Source organism: Protobothrops mucrosquamatus, unplaced genomic scaffold, assembly GCF_001527695.2.
Source record: "Protobothrops mucrosquamatus isolate PMUCROS unplaced genomic scaffold, P.Mucros_1.0 scaffold706, whole genome shotgun sequence".
Lineage (NCBI taxonomy): Eukaryota > Metazoa > Chordata > Lepidosauria > Squamata > Viperidae > Protobothrops > Protobothrops mucrosquamatus.
Window position 1 is genome coordinate 169,512 of NW_015386987.1, and position 16,329 is coordinate 185,840.

Genomic DNA, 16,329 nt, shown 5'->3' on the forward strand with positions numbered 1-16,329 from the left:
TGGAAGATCAAAAAGAAAAAAGGGGGGGGGAAGGGATTCTCCGTCTCGGTCGTGCCAAGTTCTCCATTGGCTGGAACGGGGCCAAAGCCCGGATCCTCCAGGCCTCCGACCAGAGACGAGGCCGGGCCGCGTCTCCTGTGTCCTCCGGTCGTCCCCAAAGCCTCCAATGGCCGAAGACAGGTCACCATCTAGGTCTTCTCCCAAAGATGTCTCTACAATATATGTCTCTATATGTCTCTATATATAATACTTTGCGAAAGTATTATATATAGCATTAACTGCCTTTTTCTTTGGGGGAGATCAATCGTCTCTGTAAAGGATTGACTTTTCCCTGCTTTCTCTCCATCCTAAAAAAAAAAAAAAAAAGATTTTATGAAGGATTCACTCTTCCATGTGCTCTCGTGTCACTCCTAAAAGGAAATCCTGCCCTTAAGAAATCTTTAGTGGATTTTTTTTGGGGTGCCTTTCTCAGAACTTTGGAGAAAGGACCTACTGCTCCGTTTCTCTGCCAACAAATTTAGTGGACAGATTTTTGGCTCCCACTAAGGCTCCAGCCTTAAGCCTTTTCTTTCAGAGGAAAACAGCCCTGTGATCCATGATCAGTGAGTGGTAGAACTGTCTTCCCCCAGCTTGGAGTGGTGGAGCGAAATCTAATTGATTCATACTTGAGCAACGAAGGGAGCCAAGAACCAGGGTGAGTTGTCATAATCTTTGTAGAGTGTTTCGAAACTCCGGGCTTCATCTCTCTAATTGTGCGCTAGAGCTGTGGAGCTGTCTTAAGACTTGCAATTTATCTGCCTGGTGAGGCAAAACACTTTCTTATTAAAAACATATCTATCATGGTTAATGACTTGATTTCCCCCCCCCCTCTCTCTCTCCCTCCCCCCAACCCCCCAAACACACTTTTTTTTAATACCATACAATGACAGGTGTAAAACAAAGCAGAGTGGCGTATGGGCGCGCAATATGCTTGCCGATTCGAGGCGCTTTGAACATCAGCATTCCTGCACCGTGCCAAGTAAAAAGACACCCAAGCCAAAGGGGGGGGGATGGAGGATGGAGGATGGAGGGAGGGGGGTTGAGGTGGAAAGCAGGCACTGCAGAGATTACACGCTTCTGTTAGAGAGAAAATAGTACCATTTGCAATTTCGGTTAAAAGCATGTTGAAGTGCATATGGAAAATACCATTAGGAGGAACTCCAGAGCACCGAGTAAAATGGGCCATTAGGCTTTCATTTGTTAGTGACTGCTCCCCATCTGACAGTGCCGAATGCTCGGGTTTTTAGCAGCTTATGTNTGGAACCGGGCCCAGGCTAGAGGGGAGCCGAACGGGTCAGGGCGGGCCTAAAACGGGCCGGGTGGGCTAGAACGGGACCGAGCGGGGGTTCGCCCACCCGCTCATCACCGCAAGCCCCCCCGAGGCACCCCCAAAACACCCCATATCCACTTGCCGGGTCGAAATCCTTACGGAGCGTTCCGCTGACGATCCGCCATCTAATTTAGCAGCGTAAGTTTGCTCATCACACGAAGGACACTTTTGCTTTGATCCCCAAACCTCAAAAACAGGCAGACAGATACCAGTGTGCAAGGATCTTTATCAGCTGTGTCTTCCAAATGTTAGTGGTCTTGACCAATCAGCATTCCTTGCAGCTAATAAATGGGGAAACATAAATCTCCATCCCAAGCCGGAGACCCAACTTTCAATTATCCTCTCCTCCTTTTACTATGAAAGAAATCCCCAACAGCTTGCAAAGAAAAACAGAACACATGTATTGCTTTCAAAGAATGCATGCTTTGATTCTTGCACGTGATAATTATCATTATCCTAAAGTGTATGTAATTTAAACAGATTATATCTATTACTTTGGATCTTTATATTTTCAACTTGATTTAATTGATCAATAACATCATATCCTCATATTTCTGGCCACTGTGTGCTATTTATAAATCAGAACTAACTGAGAAGAGAATAAAGATGTAAACAATGTACATCCACTAACTGATGAGATGTGACATATCAACAATTTTGATCATTTACCTCCAAGGATGCTTGTCATTTCAGGTACTTTTTCCAAGATATTTGAGGCCAGCTTGGCCTATAGATAAGGGCAGATGATAAAATGTGTTGCCTTGCTACGTACAGCTCCACTGCCCAATTTTTTTTCTGATAGGAATTTGAGAAGACTTACTGTTTGAGATCTTATGTGAAGTCAAACTACCCATCTAACAAGCTACTATCTTCTCATGATTGCAAGTAGGATCACCCACCCACACCCTGGTTTCTGTCTTAGAAAAGACTTTCTAGACTTGGGGTTACTGTTATGGAATAACTTGGTATCTTCAAACCACAGTCCCTTCCTGAAGATCTCTCCTAATAATTTAATGCAGAATTGTACAGCTCCTCCATCCTCAACTACCAAATTCAGTGGCATAGTTTCCTGCTGTTATGAGTGAAATACATACTAAAACATGAATGTTAAAGTATAACATTTATAGCATAATGAGGCATAACACTCCTGAAAAACAAGCAAAAATCCTTCATCCAGAAAAAAATCACATATGAAGGCAAATATATGTGTCCAAGGATAATGTTGCAAGATCCAATCTGGGTCAATCACCATGACCAGAAGTTTAGCCTTCCAAGCTTTCGGACTCCTGCTGTAGCCCATCCTTGGGGAATTTCCCCAAGGATGGGAGAGAAGTTCCCTGAGGATGGGCTCCAGCATGAATCCAAGAGCTCAGAAGACTAAAACACTAGTCCCAGTGACTGACCCAGATTAGATCTTGAAAAAAATCAGACCATCTTGAGTGCACCCATCTTGCATGATCACTCAGTTCATTGCTTTCTTTGCCCATTCACACCCTCAAGCTTGCTTTAACAAAACAAAACAAAACAAAACAAAAAGCAAAGTGTCATGGAACATCAATGAATAAGTGGGGTAGAAAGAAAAAACCAAATGTTTCTCTTTTGTCAAGATGCATTCATTTCAGAGGGTTTTATAAAAAGCATGAGGATGTGCACTGTATATGGATTAGCCATTCTTGTAGGAATCAGATGGCAAAAGGTGATTTTAGCATTGATATTGGGAAGAGCTGGTTCTCACAATGGCCAACGTGCAGAAATACTCAGCAGTTTTACTTGGAAAATATGGTGCAAAGGTATCTGAATTAATCTCTGGGTATCTATTGCAGCCAGCTGAAACATGTCCATTTACATGTTTCATTTCTTATTGCAGCTTCAGCTTCTCCGAGTTCTTAAACTATATTTTCTTGTCTTCCATTCAGAAGCGTGCATTCTTTTAAAGAAGGAGGGGGATTGGGTGGAAAAAAACCAACGACACTTCAGTGCTCCAGTTTCAAAATGCAAAGGTATGATGTTATTTGTCATTGTGCCCAAAAATCCTTACTCAGTAACTTTGCCAGAAGAGGGAGAGAGAGAGAGGAGAGAGAGAAAGGAGAGAAGAGAGAGAGAGAAAGCAAATGTTCCTCCAGCTGTTTCCTGTCTACAGTGTCTGTAATGTAGATAAATGTGAGGATTTTCTCTAAATCTTCTTCTGTTTGCTAAATCTCACTCTCAAATCAGAGCAGATCAAGCCTGCGCAATGGAATAAAACTGCTCAATATTGATATGTGAACATCTCCTGGATTTCTTTTTTTTTTCTTTTTATTCCCCCCTCATTATTCCTCTGCTAACCAATTCATTTCCAGAGTTTGCACTTAAGAAGCAATGGGGAAAACCAACAATCTTTCAACTCTATTATTTAAGTGCTGCTTTTGTGATTTCTTGAAGGTAAATCTTTCTTCCTATTTGATTTCTTTTTAAATATATATATTTATAATTTTGGTGTATGTGTAATCAGATTTTGGCTTGAAGAAATGCTAGACACTTTCAGTGGCATTATTTCTGCACTGGGATTTTATTTCTAAACTGCTGAATAATTTTAGCACAGTTGAGAAATAACTGCATGGAATGACTGCTCTGAACACAGCTTAGAAACTGTGAAGGTGAAGGTACTTAAGAATTCAACTTGGATTAGAAAAACTTTCTGAAAAAAATTCTTGCTCTGTCATATTTAAAATTCCCACTTACATCATTTGCTGTGGTTAATAACTGCTGAGTTGGATATAAGCAGTTTTGAATTGCACTGCAGGTGCAAATGTTGACATTGTGATACCCATTAGACATCAGTAGCTGATTCAGTTTTCTGGGATCATTATATACCCAGAAGTACAGAAGTAACCCAGAGATTACAGTATAGTCTTTATAGCAGCTGCTTATTGGCATCAGTCTACATTTAGACTTTTTTTAATGGTTTCCTGTGAAAGTGAAGTTTGTTTTTCCTTTTCTGAAAGAAGAACCATGCACAACTTTCTGCTCTTGCAGATTTATACTAAGTTTAAGCAATTATGCAGTAAGAAAAGTGAACAAGATTTATACTAAGTTTAAGCAATTGTGCAGTAAGAAAAGTGAACAAACTATTTGTATGCAGTTTTATTTTACTTTCTGAAAAGCAGTTTTTGTTAAACAAAGTTTGATAGGATTTTTAAAAGTATTCTATATTCTCTGCTTCTTGGAAACATAACTCTTTTTAGATAGATTTGACTTCAGTAGATCCACTGACCTCTGTTTTTGTCAGCTGGCCTCAAGTTTCCATTCTCAGCAAAATTATATCCTTCAAGAATAAAGTTTTGTTTTTCCATTTTGTAGGCAGAGTTGTGTGCAGCTGACAGTCTCCAAAGCTGTAGGTACCAATTTAGGTTTTTTTTTTAGTTTTTTTAAAACTACCTTGCCTGAGTATGTTTTATCCATTTTACTTTACTAGAAAGAAAAATTTTTATAACATGTTTAGAGTAAGAATAAACAGTGTCAAGCAAGTATTGCTGAAATCAATAGCTATAGGAGGGTCATGGTTATAACTGCAGAACTATGGACAGCATCCAATGTTCAGTTTATTGGAAAGAGGAAGTTATTTTTTTTTATTATAAGCTTCCCAACATAATATAGATACCACATCACAATTAATTAGCAGAGTGTAGTAAACCTGAATTTATAAAAGAAGGCAGTACATTTGTATCTCTCTTTTCTGAGATTTTAAGGAAAGGTGATTCTAATAGATTCTATATATCACTTTCTCTACCTACTGAGTGCCAGGACCTGGATAGCTCCTAAGTTCATGTACTGCATATAGTCTTTTAAAGTACAAAGGTCATGAGTTCATGGTGAGGATTTGAACCTCACAGAATAACATCTGACCTATAATGAGTCCCAAATAGAACATAACCTCTCACTTTGTCCTTGTGGTCAGTGTACCTACAGTAAGTTTGATTTCTCATTCAGTTGCTTCCTTGGTATCAAGTTGGTTGCATACATTGCCTTATTTACCTAATGATGGTGTCTGACAACTTACATATGCATTTCCTTAGCAAAGATTGATACTTCTGTCTACAGTATTCTTATTCCAGCTGCCGTGTCTCTGAAAAGCGCTTTCAATAAACCCTAAGCGTTGTTATTTTAGATAGTCACCAAACCGGCGCGCACCCAAATTTTGCTCAAGCGTTTTTATATGCGCTGCTTGATTTGAAGCTTGCTGAATGGGAGGAGTTGGGGAAGGGCAAAGGAAGGTGTTAAAGCCAAGGAGCAATCCATCTGCTGGCTACTTTAAGAGCCACTGTTTTGGACTGCTACAGACTGCATCTCCAGATGCAGAAGATACTGGATTTTCTCTGAAGGAGAAGATCTGTTGAAATTGCAGCTGTGAAACATAATTGGTCATTCATTACCACATTGTTTAGCCAGTCCTGCACAGTACAGAGTTGGACTCAGAGTCCAAATTTAATCAGACACTCTGATAAACCCCACCCACTTTCCAGGACTTGCTTTTAAAGGCCTCTGCCTTCCGTTCAAATGGGACAGACAATAAATTGGGGACACTCTGATCTATTGAAAAGACCAGCAGCCAAATTGTTAATTATCGTAAGTATTCTTTTAATGACTCCAGCCTTCCCATCTAAACAGAGAAGAAATATTAAGGTACATCAGAGAATTTTCTGACAGATAAATCTTCAAAAACACTATTATATGATTGATGGAGTAGGACTTTTGGTCCATTTGACCAAAACTAAAGGATCCATTATTTCCTCTTCCCAAGCTTTATAAAGAGATTGTGCTTTTGCGATCTAGGAGAAAATATTGAATTTCTAGGCAATTGTATGGTGTCACATTCTTGGCTCACATAAAGGAGTGGGAATAACACAGAGTCCCATTCTTTTGTCCTAGATCTGATTTTTTTTTTTACAGTGTGCAAAGTCTGCTGCAGTCTCAGAAAAAAAAATAACATTGTTAAATGAAGTTTATGTTTGAGGCAAAGCCAACTGGGATCAAAGAACACTGTGTTGAATACATAGTGTTCTTCAGTAGGTACACAATGCCATTTCATTGGGACTATGCTGGGAGAACCTTTTGAATTGCACCCTTGACAGCAAGCCTGTGAAAGCAGGTGACTTACCTCTACCTTAACACCTTTGAGGTATCATTAACTAGAGGAAAATAGTATTATGATACCCAAGACTATTCTTAGTGATCCTTCTTTCTGCTTCTGAAGTCACACTCATATTTGCCTTTCACATTTTACTATCCTGGACTGTCATGTTTTGCAAATACTAAATAGCTATTTCATCTTCATTAAGTCTTTTAAATATCTTTCTATCTTTATATTGGATGTTTCCATAAATAAAGGCCTTGCATAGTACTCTCTTCTGTTGGCTAGTTGGCTAGGTTCTCTACTAGGTTGGCTAGTCATTACAGATGGGCTTTTGTAAAGAAGTGTTTTGTATTTAATGTGAAGGCCAAGCTGGGCATTGCTAAGGACTGGTTTCTGTCTGTGCTTCCAATTCTCTCCCCCCCCCCCAGCCCACCAGAATAAATAGTATGTATATTATGTCTTTCTGTCTATCTGTCTATCTCAAGGTAAAGGAATGCTCTTGGAAAAAGCTTCATAGAGGGAAAACTTGCTTTTCAAGCATATTAAGACAAGTAGCCTATGCAATCCTTCCAGCCATTGCCAATAAAGTATTTGGCAATCAAACCTTTTCCAATTACTGAGCAACATTGTAATTTTCAATAATCCTAAAATGTGGCAAAATTTTGGAAGGCTGAGAAAAAGGGATGATCATGACGATAATGCTGATTTCCTGTCATACAACTCATTTAACAACTGATCTTGGAGATAAATTACTTGGAGACAAATCCATGTACTATTAGCAAGTTTCTGAGTTATCACAAGTATAAATAAAATAGTTGGGGAAGTAGAGTGATATAGCCATACCTCTAAATCTAAATCAGGGTCACTTGATTATGAGATGGGCAGCATATCAGTACGATGAATAAATAAATAAACCTAACCCAATTAGGATTGCCATACTATATAGTAGTCATGGAATACTTTATATCAATATGTAGCAGGTACAGGACAATGGAATGAAAGCATGGTTGCCTGGGTTAAGCATGGAACTGAAAGATTCCTTACTACAATATTTTGTTACAAGTGTGAGAATTTCTATGCTGCAGTTGTTGAAGTACTCCCAATTCTTAGTGAATTCATCTACGATAGGCATTTTATACTTTCCAGAGTTTGATAGTGTTTGTAATTTCTGCCCATTTGTCCCAGTAGTTAATTGTCTCAGATGTCCACAAAAGATTAGCACACTGGAGCTGCCTTGTGCTGCGCCAGTAACATAACACAGCTGCTGATCATAATTTAAACATCAGTTATATAGGGATTTAAAACTGCTTTGGTAGCTGGATCACACTCAATCTATTTGGCCTTGCCCTTCACAATTGAACCACACTATATCTGTTGAGTTAAGCCTCTAAAAATTTAACAATAAGCTGCCAGGTTCAATAGATGTTTGGATGGGGGACCCCTCTGCTTTTAATAATTCAGACAAGAAAGCATTTTAAAAGGGAAATAGATCCATTTTAATGTCACCCTTTCCCAGTAATAGTTGGAAAGGTTGTGTGAAGTTTAAAAGACATAGTAGTTTTGCTTGAACTGAAGTAGTCTAACTCTTCAATGTAGCTGAGTTTATCAAAATCCTGCAGATGCCTTCATAGCACTGATTCACATGAATTTAAGGCATGGGAGATGGCCCTGGATGCCAACAAAATGACCCATAAATTTCTTTAGAAAAAAGAAATAGAATGCAAGATAGAATTGCCACACCAACATACAAAATACGCTAAGGTACATATTTATCTGATTTAAAAATTACACAAAAAGCAAAACATTTATCTGAAAATAAGATATTTTCTTAGTCTATTTTGCTCAAAATGCTTGTATTTTCCAAAGGGGGGGGGAAGGGTGGCTTCAGATTTTACTTCAATTAAGTTTGGAGTGGATGAGGGCATACCTCAGAGAAAAGGCATGAAGTGAAACAACAAACAATGCTCAGAGGTCAAAAAGCCTGAAGAAATAGAAAACTGGGCTTCCCATCTGGGAGTAGTCCTGTATCCTAATTTACAAAGTACCTGTTTGAAATATTGTCCAGGATTTATTTGAATGAAGTTTCTGATCTGTATAAAGGGCTTTCCAGTCAAATCTGTTTAAAAATAAAGAACTATCAGAAATAGAATTTGAAATTGCCCAAAGACATCAGCTGCAGCACAAACAAGGCTCGTGGTTATTTGATCAGAATTTCCCCCAATATGTAATAATTCTTTCTGAATGGGCCTGGGTGACAATAAAGCAATCAACGCAGATTCTATTGAAATAAGCATCTTATTTAGCCCGGTTTTGGGATTTTCTGAAAAACACTGACATAGTTTTGTTTTTATTTCATTCACAGGTGAAGATGCTCACTGCAACATCCATTAATTTCTTCTACCTTGGCCTGTGTTTGCTCACATTAACCAGCTCATCTGTTGCTGCTGCTGGCCAAGAAACACTTTGTGGTGCTGAGTTGGTTGATGCTCTTCAATTTGTCTGTGGAGAAAGAGGCTTTTATTTCAGTAAGTTTAATCATCCATGAATTCTTTTCTCACTGAAAAGTTCTATCAATTTTTTCTAGGGAATGTAAATTTTGGAGTCATGCACATCAGCTACCAATTCCTGTGCTTTCTATAGTGTTTCCTCGCCCATGTGTATGTGGAAGAGGATATGTGCATGTTTGCATCATATTTATCATATAGTAGTATACCTAAGTAATAATATAATAGGCTTCTCTCAAATCCTAGTTTATAGGTCCAATAATGTACATTAGTTGGTGTGGGTTCAACATCTACTCACTCCTCACTTAAAAAAACATGTTTGGAAGACTGCTATACTTTCTCATTATTCTTTTTCTTTTCTTCTTGCTGTACTTACTGATTTCACTTTCTTCTACTCTAAGAACTTCCTCTGATACAAGATGCTGCATCTGGAAATGGTTTAAAGTTGCACAATTCCTCTTTTAAGAAAATTAAAAACTGGGTGCTCTATCATTATTACAACTCTCTTCCAACATCTGGTCTTTGTGGTTATGTGAATTGTCATTAAAGTAGGAAGTGCAGGAGGTAGGAGGTAGGAAATGGTAACATAAATCAACTACCAAGAGGTGTATACTGCATTGAACAATCTTTGCTATTGCTTTGGCTTCAGGATGCTTGGAGAACAAGGCTGCAGAAAAGTTTCATATGAATGTGATTCCATGAATTAAGAAAGATTGTCATGAATTAAGAAAGAATGTCATGTAATAATATAATATTATTGTGCTTGTGTATAAGGAATCTTGATTTTAATATCTGACTCTTTGCTTAAAAAATTATTTAACTGAAATTATGAATTAAGAGCTCAGGGCAAGAAGAGCCATGATAAGTAAGAATGGATAATACTTAATTCAATGGATATCATTTGGTTTATGTAAGGCTGCTTCCTACATTATCTCAATTTTTATTATCAGATTAAATCTCACACAATTATCTCATCCAGTAATAGTCTTTTCATTTTCTTTACTAAATGAAATTTTCTGTATTAAATGAAGAAAAATAATAATACTAGAAGCTATCACACTGTCTTCATTAGAGTTGCCAACAACACTTTTCTTCCCATTTCATTACCATTACATTTTTGAATTTATCACTAGTTCATTTTGTTACTGTTACTTAAACCACATGCATTTTGAGACTTGAGATGGTTTTGTTCATAGACCCCCAGCTCCATGGACCCTTTATATACACCAATGCGTCTTGGCAGCTTGAAGATGTGTGGACTTCAACTACCACAGTTCTCCAACCAGCATGCTGCCAGGGAAATTTGGGGAGTTGAAACCTACACACTTTCAAGTTGTCAAGGTTGAGAAACACTGGCATGTATTGAACCAAGCTAACATCATGTTTAATCTCTGCATGAACGTTTAGTATAAAAAAAATGTAAGATACATAGGATGGCATAGATAATCTGAAAATGCACACTGAGATAATATCAGGTGCAGAGATACTGAAGAGTTCATAGAAATAACATTTTACTAAAGTAGCTTCTCACACAATTTTTTTTGTGAAGGGTTCTCGGAGTCCTAGTGGACAATCACTTAAATATGAGCCAGCAGTGTGCTGCAGCTGCCAAAAAAGCCAACACAGTGCTGGGCTGCATTAACAGAGGGATAGACTCACGATCACGTGAAGTATTAATACCACTTTACAATGCCTTGGTAAGGCCACACTTGGAATACTGCATCCAATTTTGGTCACCACAATGTAAAAAAGATGTTGAGACTCTAGAAAGAGTACAGAGAAGAGCAGCAAAGATGATTAGGGGACTGGAGGCTAAAACATATAAGGAATGGTTGCTGGAATTGGATATGTTTAGTTTAACGAAGAGAAGGATGAGGGGGGACATGATAGCAGTATTCCAATATCTTAGGGGCTGCCACAAAGAAGAGAGAGTCAAGCTGTTCTCCAAAGTGCCTGAAGGTAGGACAAGAAGCAATGGATGGAAACTAATCAAGGAGAGAAGCAACCTAGAACTAAGGAGAACCTTCCTGACAATTAGAACAATTAACCAGTGGAACAACCTGCCTCCAGAAGCGGTGAATGCTCCAACACTGGAAATTTTTAAGAACAGACTGGACAGCCATTTGTCCGAAATGGTGTAGGGTTGGGAGGTTGGACTCGATGACCTCCAAGGTCCCTTCCAATTATTATTATTATTATTATTATTATTATTATTATTATTATTATTATTATTATTATTATTATTATTATTATTATTATTAACTTTATAAACCAGGCCCTTGGCATAGTCATGCTATGGCAGAACAGAACATGCATACCTGTTGCCCAATACAGGAACATGCTTACTCCTGTAAGTATTTACAGCACCTTAATAAAACCTCTTGACTTTCAGCTCCTCTTTATTGGAAATCTGTGATGGATACTGTCCCTTGGAGGATATTTACATTTGGGCATTAAACACCTTTTTGTATAGGATATCTTAGGAGATAGTAACCTGATGATACCCAGTAATACATCACTACTTGATGCTGATGCTATGGATGCCTTTCTTTCTTTTTCTTTTTCTTTTTTTTTTATTGGAAGCTGTAAGAACTGGATATAATAGAACAGTCTGCAATTAAGTCTTAAGACAACAGAGTTTGTTTATTTATTTTTATTTATATCACATCTAGAAATGATCTACTCCCGCACAGAGCAACTCTGGGTGGTATTCAAATAAAACATAAAAGCTTAAAAATATATACATAAATCTTACACTAAAACAATTAAAATTAAATAATTTCAAAGTTTAAAAGGAGGAGGAGGAGGGCCTTCACATTGCCATTTCCTCATAAAGATTCTCATAGCATTCCAATGTGCCTCTTGACAGGGTGGCACTCTTGTTGAAAAAGTAGGTACGTGACCTGCAAGTCCTCCTTGAATCATGGCTACTGCTGAATAAACTATAATTCATTGAGAATGTGAGTGAAAGATTCTGAAATCCTCCTGGTTCCAGAGAGAACAAGGTTTAGTGTGACTCATGCCTTCACATTCTGCACAAATAAGTCCTCCGTGTCTCCAAGGACTTTCTAAAACTTGGGAACTTTAAGACATCTAGACTTCAGCTCCCAGAATTCTCCACCAGCAAAACCAAGCAAATATATTATAGCTACTATAATGCAGTCTATGAACTTTGTCCCTATAAAGTAACTTCATATGCTCCTATAGTCCAACGGTTGAACCAGGGACCTCCAATTGCACAGCTCAATCTATTATCTAGGGTGCCATGGTAGATCTTGATTTATATAATGTATAAACCAATATCTGACCAAAGAAAAAGCAATATGTATCCTCATTGCTTGAAAAAAAAAGAATTCACATACCTCCAGCCATAGGAAGCAGAGATAGATAAAAAAAACAAAACAGAAGAGCTGGCCAGAAACAGCTAGGTGATAAAGACTAAGTCATATTTCACTGAGTCAAGTAATCTTGAACTGGTTGCCAAATAGCATAAAATGTTTCCAAGTTGTCTCTCTTTGTAGAGCATTCCATCATCTGCTGTTAAAGCAAGCTGCTTAGTAGCCTAAATTCCATGGCAGGGGGAAATTGTGGCTTTCCAAGTTCACAATAAGATGCTTGGCAACCGATAGAAATCTCTGTGAAGAGCATAATGGTCCTTTGGATCCAAACAGCTGGAAAAATCACGTGAAAAACCTGTCTTGGTTCAAAAGGAATTGCAGGTATTTAAACAAGACTTTGGCATTTCATTTTTTTTTTAAAGAAAAAAAAATCCTTCCACAATATTAATGCTGTCAACCTCTAATTTATGTATTACACTTGACCCAGGAATTGTACAATGCTAGCAAACAGCCAAAGAATTCATTTTTCTACTTTTTCTAAAGAAAACAGACTTCAGAAGAACTTAGGTAACAAGAAATCTGAAACAAAGTGAGGGGAAAAGATAACCTTATCACTTCTACCCCACATGCTGCTAACGTTAAAGGATGTTCAACATCTTTTTCTGAAAAAGTCCAATAAGCAGGAAACATTAGTTTCCTTCCCACTGATTCTCCCTATTCTCAATGCCCTCACATAGATCTCCTATATGCCCCAAATATATCATCTTCCCTCTTTGCATGTATTGGGAACATTAATGGGACACTAGAGAAAACAGGGGAGTAGTATTTTTTCCTATTCCCTTTTTTTTCTGATTATACCTCAATTTCAATACCTCAATTTCAATAGGTCTTAAAAGAATTTCATTTGCTATGTACATTTGAGCTTCTTATGCAACATTTAGTGGACTACCCTAGGTTGTGAAAAGACTGTAAAGAAGTGAACTCTCCAAATCCTTTTCATATGGGTCATTACCACCACTTATCAAACTTGGAAAAGGGAAAAAAAAACCAGAATCTGGGGGGTGGGGGTGGGAAGGACTGACACGAGAAATCAGAAATTCTTCAGCTGACCTTAGCTAAAGAGAAATGTGCGGTTTGAAAAATTTACTACTCATTAGAGAACAATAGAGTTCTGTGCTACCTTAAAGTGTAAAATATATTATTTCATAACCTTTCATGAATCATAGTTCTCTTTATAAATCCTCAGAGTCTTCTCTGAGCCCAGATTGGAGAACTTTTGGGGGTGGGGAAATTGTGCCACTAATTCAGAAAAAAAATTAGTAGCAGAGTCTCTGTTCCTAGCATTCTTCCTACGATTAAACATTATACTTATAAGGAGTAGAATGGATTCCTGTAGTAGATCTCTAGGTGATTTTAAAGTAAAAAAAAAAAAAGAAAGGTTGCTAGTTTCATGGGCTAACAACAGCATAAGGGGAAAAAATTCTAATTAACATGAAAGATACTGAAATGAAATAGCTTGAAATACTACTAAGATCATCTGGTGACAACATCTAGAAACCTTAGCTGATTGGGACTAAGCAAGGCCACATCTGATTATTATTTGGATGAAACATCATCAGGGACTCACAGTGTTGTAAGATAGACTGAAATCGAACAATCGCAGAAGAACCACTTCTTGTCCGCCAGAAAATTTAATGGATGTATACATATGCTCACTAGGACAGCAGTCCCCAACCTTTCTGGCTTGGTGGCCCAGCTGGTGGGTGGGGGAGGAGATAGTTCCCTGTGAGTGGCAGGGGGCTGCATGCAAGCAAGTCCAGCTCCATTTGTGTGAGCGGCAGGTTGGGGATCCCTGTACTAGGAGTCAAGCTTAGCTTGGGAAAGAATTACTTTATGTAAGACAATGTAACTTGGCTTGAAGTTTTATCTAATATACTTCGCAGATTTTAAGAATATAGGATTGTGATGGTGCCCAATGATAGTCAGGAGCAGGTGACACATTGGAAACATTTGTGTTTTCAGACTGCAGACAGCAACTGCAGCCATGAAATTAAAAGACTCCTGCTACATGGGACGAAAGCTATGACAAAACTAGACAGCATATTAAAAAGCAGAGCATCACCTTGCCAACAAAGATACATATAGTCAAAGCTATGGTTTTCCCAGTAGTAATATATGGCTGTCAGAGCTAGACTGAGTGTCACATAATTGATGCTTTTGAATTGTGGTGCTGGAGAAGACTTTTGAGAGTCCCTTGGACTGCAGGGAGATCAAATTAGTCAATCCTAATGGAAATCAACCCTGACTGTTCTTTGGAAGGACAGATACTGAAGCTAAAGTTCAAATACTTTGTCCACCAAATGACTGGAAAAGATCCTGATGTTGGGAAAGATTGAAGGCAAAAGGAGAAGGGAACAGTAGAGGATGAGATGGTTAGATATTGTCATTGACGCAATGGACATGGGTTTGGGCAGATTCCAGGAGACAGTGGAGGGCAGGGAGGTCTGGTGTGCTGGGATCCATGGGATCACGAGGAGTCAGACACAACTTAGCGATTGAACAACATTTTTTTTTTCTTCAATGCATACATTGATAATGATTAACACCTATCATTACTGCATTCAGACTACAGTCTTCATCTTTAGACTGTCTTTGAACTGCAGACTTTATCTGCCCTGTTTTATTTCTTTCATTTTTTTCCCATGCTATTTTTTTGTAAGAGTTTGCCTCGAAGTACTTGAAACTCTGTTCACTCTCTTATGACATTTTAGTCTAATAACAGTGTGACCCAGTTATATATTTTGGACCTCCTAAAGGTAATATCTTTCCATCCATTTCCCAGAAAAAACAGTATTTGAAATTACAAAGGAAACACTTAATTCATATCATTAATTCAAAGAAAATTATGACACTGACCCTGTCTGTGAGGACTTCCTCCATGTAAGAAAACTCATGGAAAATTTTCAACCTAATCCACATTTGCTAATAAAACACAGAACAATCGTCCTCTGGGAAATGAGTCACAGCCAAATTATTGAATTCTTGGTTTATTCATTCAACATCCATAAATCTAAAAACTACCTAGAGCTTTTGACTGCCACAAAATGGAATGCATTTTTCCACTAACAATAGTCAACTGTATATTTAAAGCAAACCTTCTGAGGCATTGCTTGCATTAAAAATGAAAAACCACAAGATTTGGCACTGGGTGAAAAGAATGATCTAACACACACATGCTTTAGAAGAAGAAATTTCATAAAATAATTGGATAGGTTTTTATTTCTTTGATATTCAGCACTAGGCACTGTTTGTGTCCATCCATGATGTCATTTGACTGCTGCTTTTCTTGTCACTAAGTCATCTGCATACTTTTGTGATATCTAAATATGTTGCATTTATAAAAGTATCTATCCCGTCTTTTCAAGGTCATAAAAAGTATTAATATGAAGCTATTAGATTCTATCATTCTGTACATTTTTTCATAGGCTATCCATGAAATTCCTCTTTGATTTCATTCTTGCTTTGCTGCCCAGAATCTTGATTCAGTTTTTACTTAATTAAGTGTAGACTTCAATATTTTAGAAACCAGTACATCCATTGGTTTGATTCAAACAGCCCACTAAACCATAGTGTGAGTTGTTTTGAAACATTTTATGGCTTTGCATTATGAAAACATAGTTATTGAAAATACTATGGCTTAGTATCACCTGTGGACTTAGCCACTGCCTTGTTTGAGGCAAATTTACATGGAAACATTTGAGGTTTTACTTATAAATAAAAATCCTTGCTTTATATTAAACAGAATGTTATCATGTATAATATTTCAAAAGAGTGTATGCATATTTACAAAATAATGGATGCATTTCACAAATTCTTCACTGACCAGCAATAGACAATTTTGTAGACCTTACTATTTTACAATTAACTAAAATAAAAAATGTTTCTTGTTTAATGGAATCTATTCAGGAAGCCTAATTAGAAATATTAGTGTGATTTATCAATATG

General features: G+C 37.6%; 1 protein-coding gene across 1 annotated transcript in view; it reads left to right on the forward strand.

Moving 5' to 3' along the window:
- Window positions 1-3,663: 3,663 nt before the first annotated feature.
- Window positions 3,664-16,329, forward strand: part of IGF1 (insulin like growth factor 1) — a 46,969-nt gene continuing 34,303 nt past the window's right edge. The window contains exons 1-2 of the mRNA XM_015818227.2: window positions 3,664-3,790; window positions 8,845-9,007. Coding sequence (XP_015673713.1) covers window positions 3,728-3,790; window positions 8,845-9,007 — 226 coding nt within the window. The 5' untranslated portion in view covers window positions 3,664-3,727. The remainder of the gene's footprint in view (window positions 3,791-8,844; window positions 9,008-16,329) is intronic.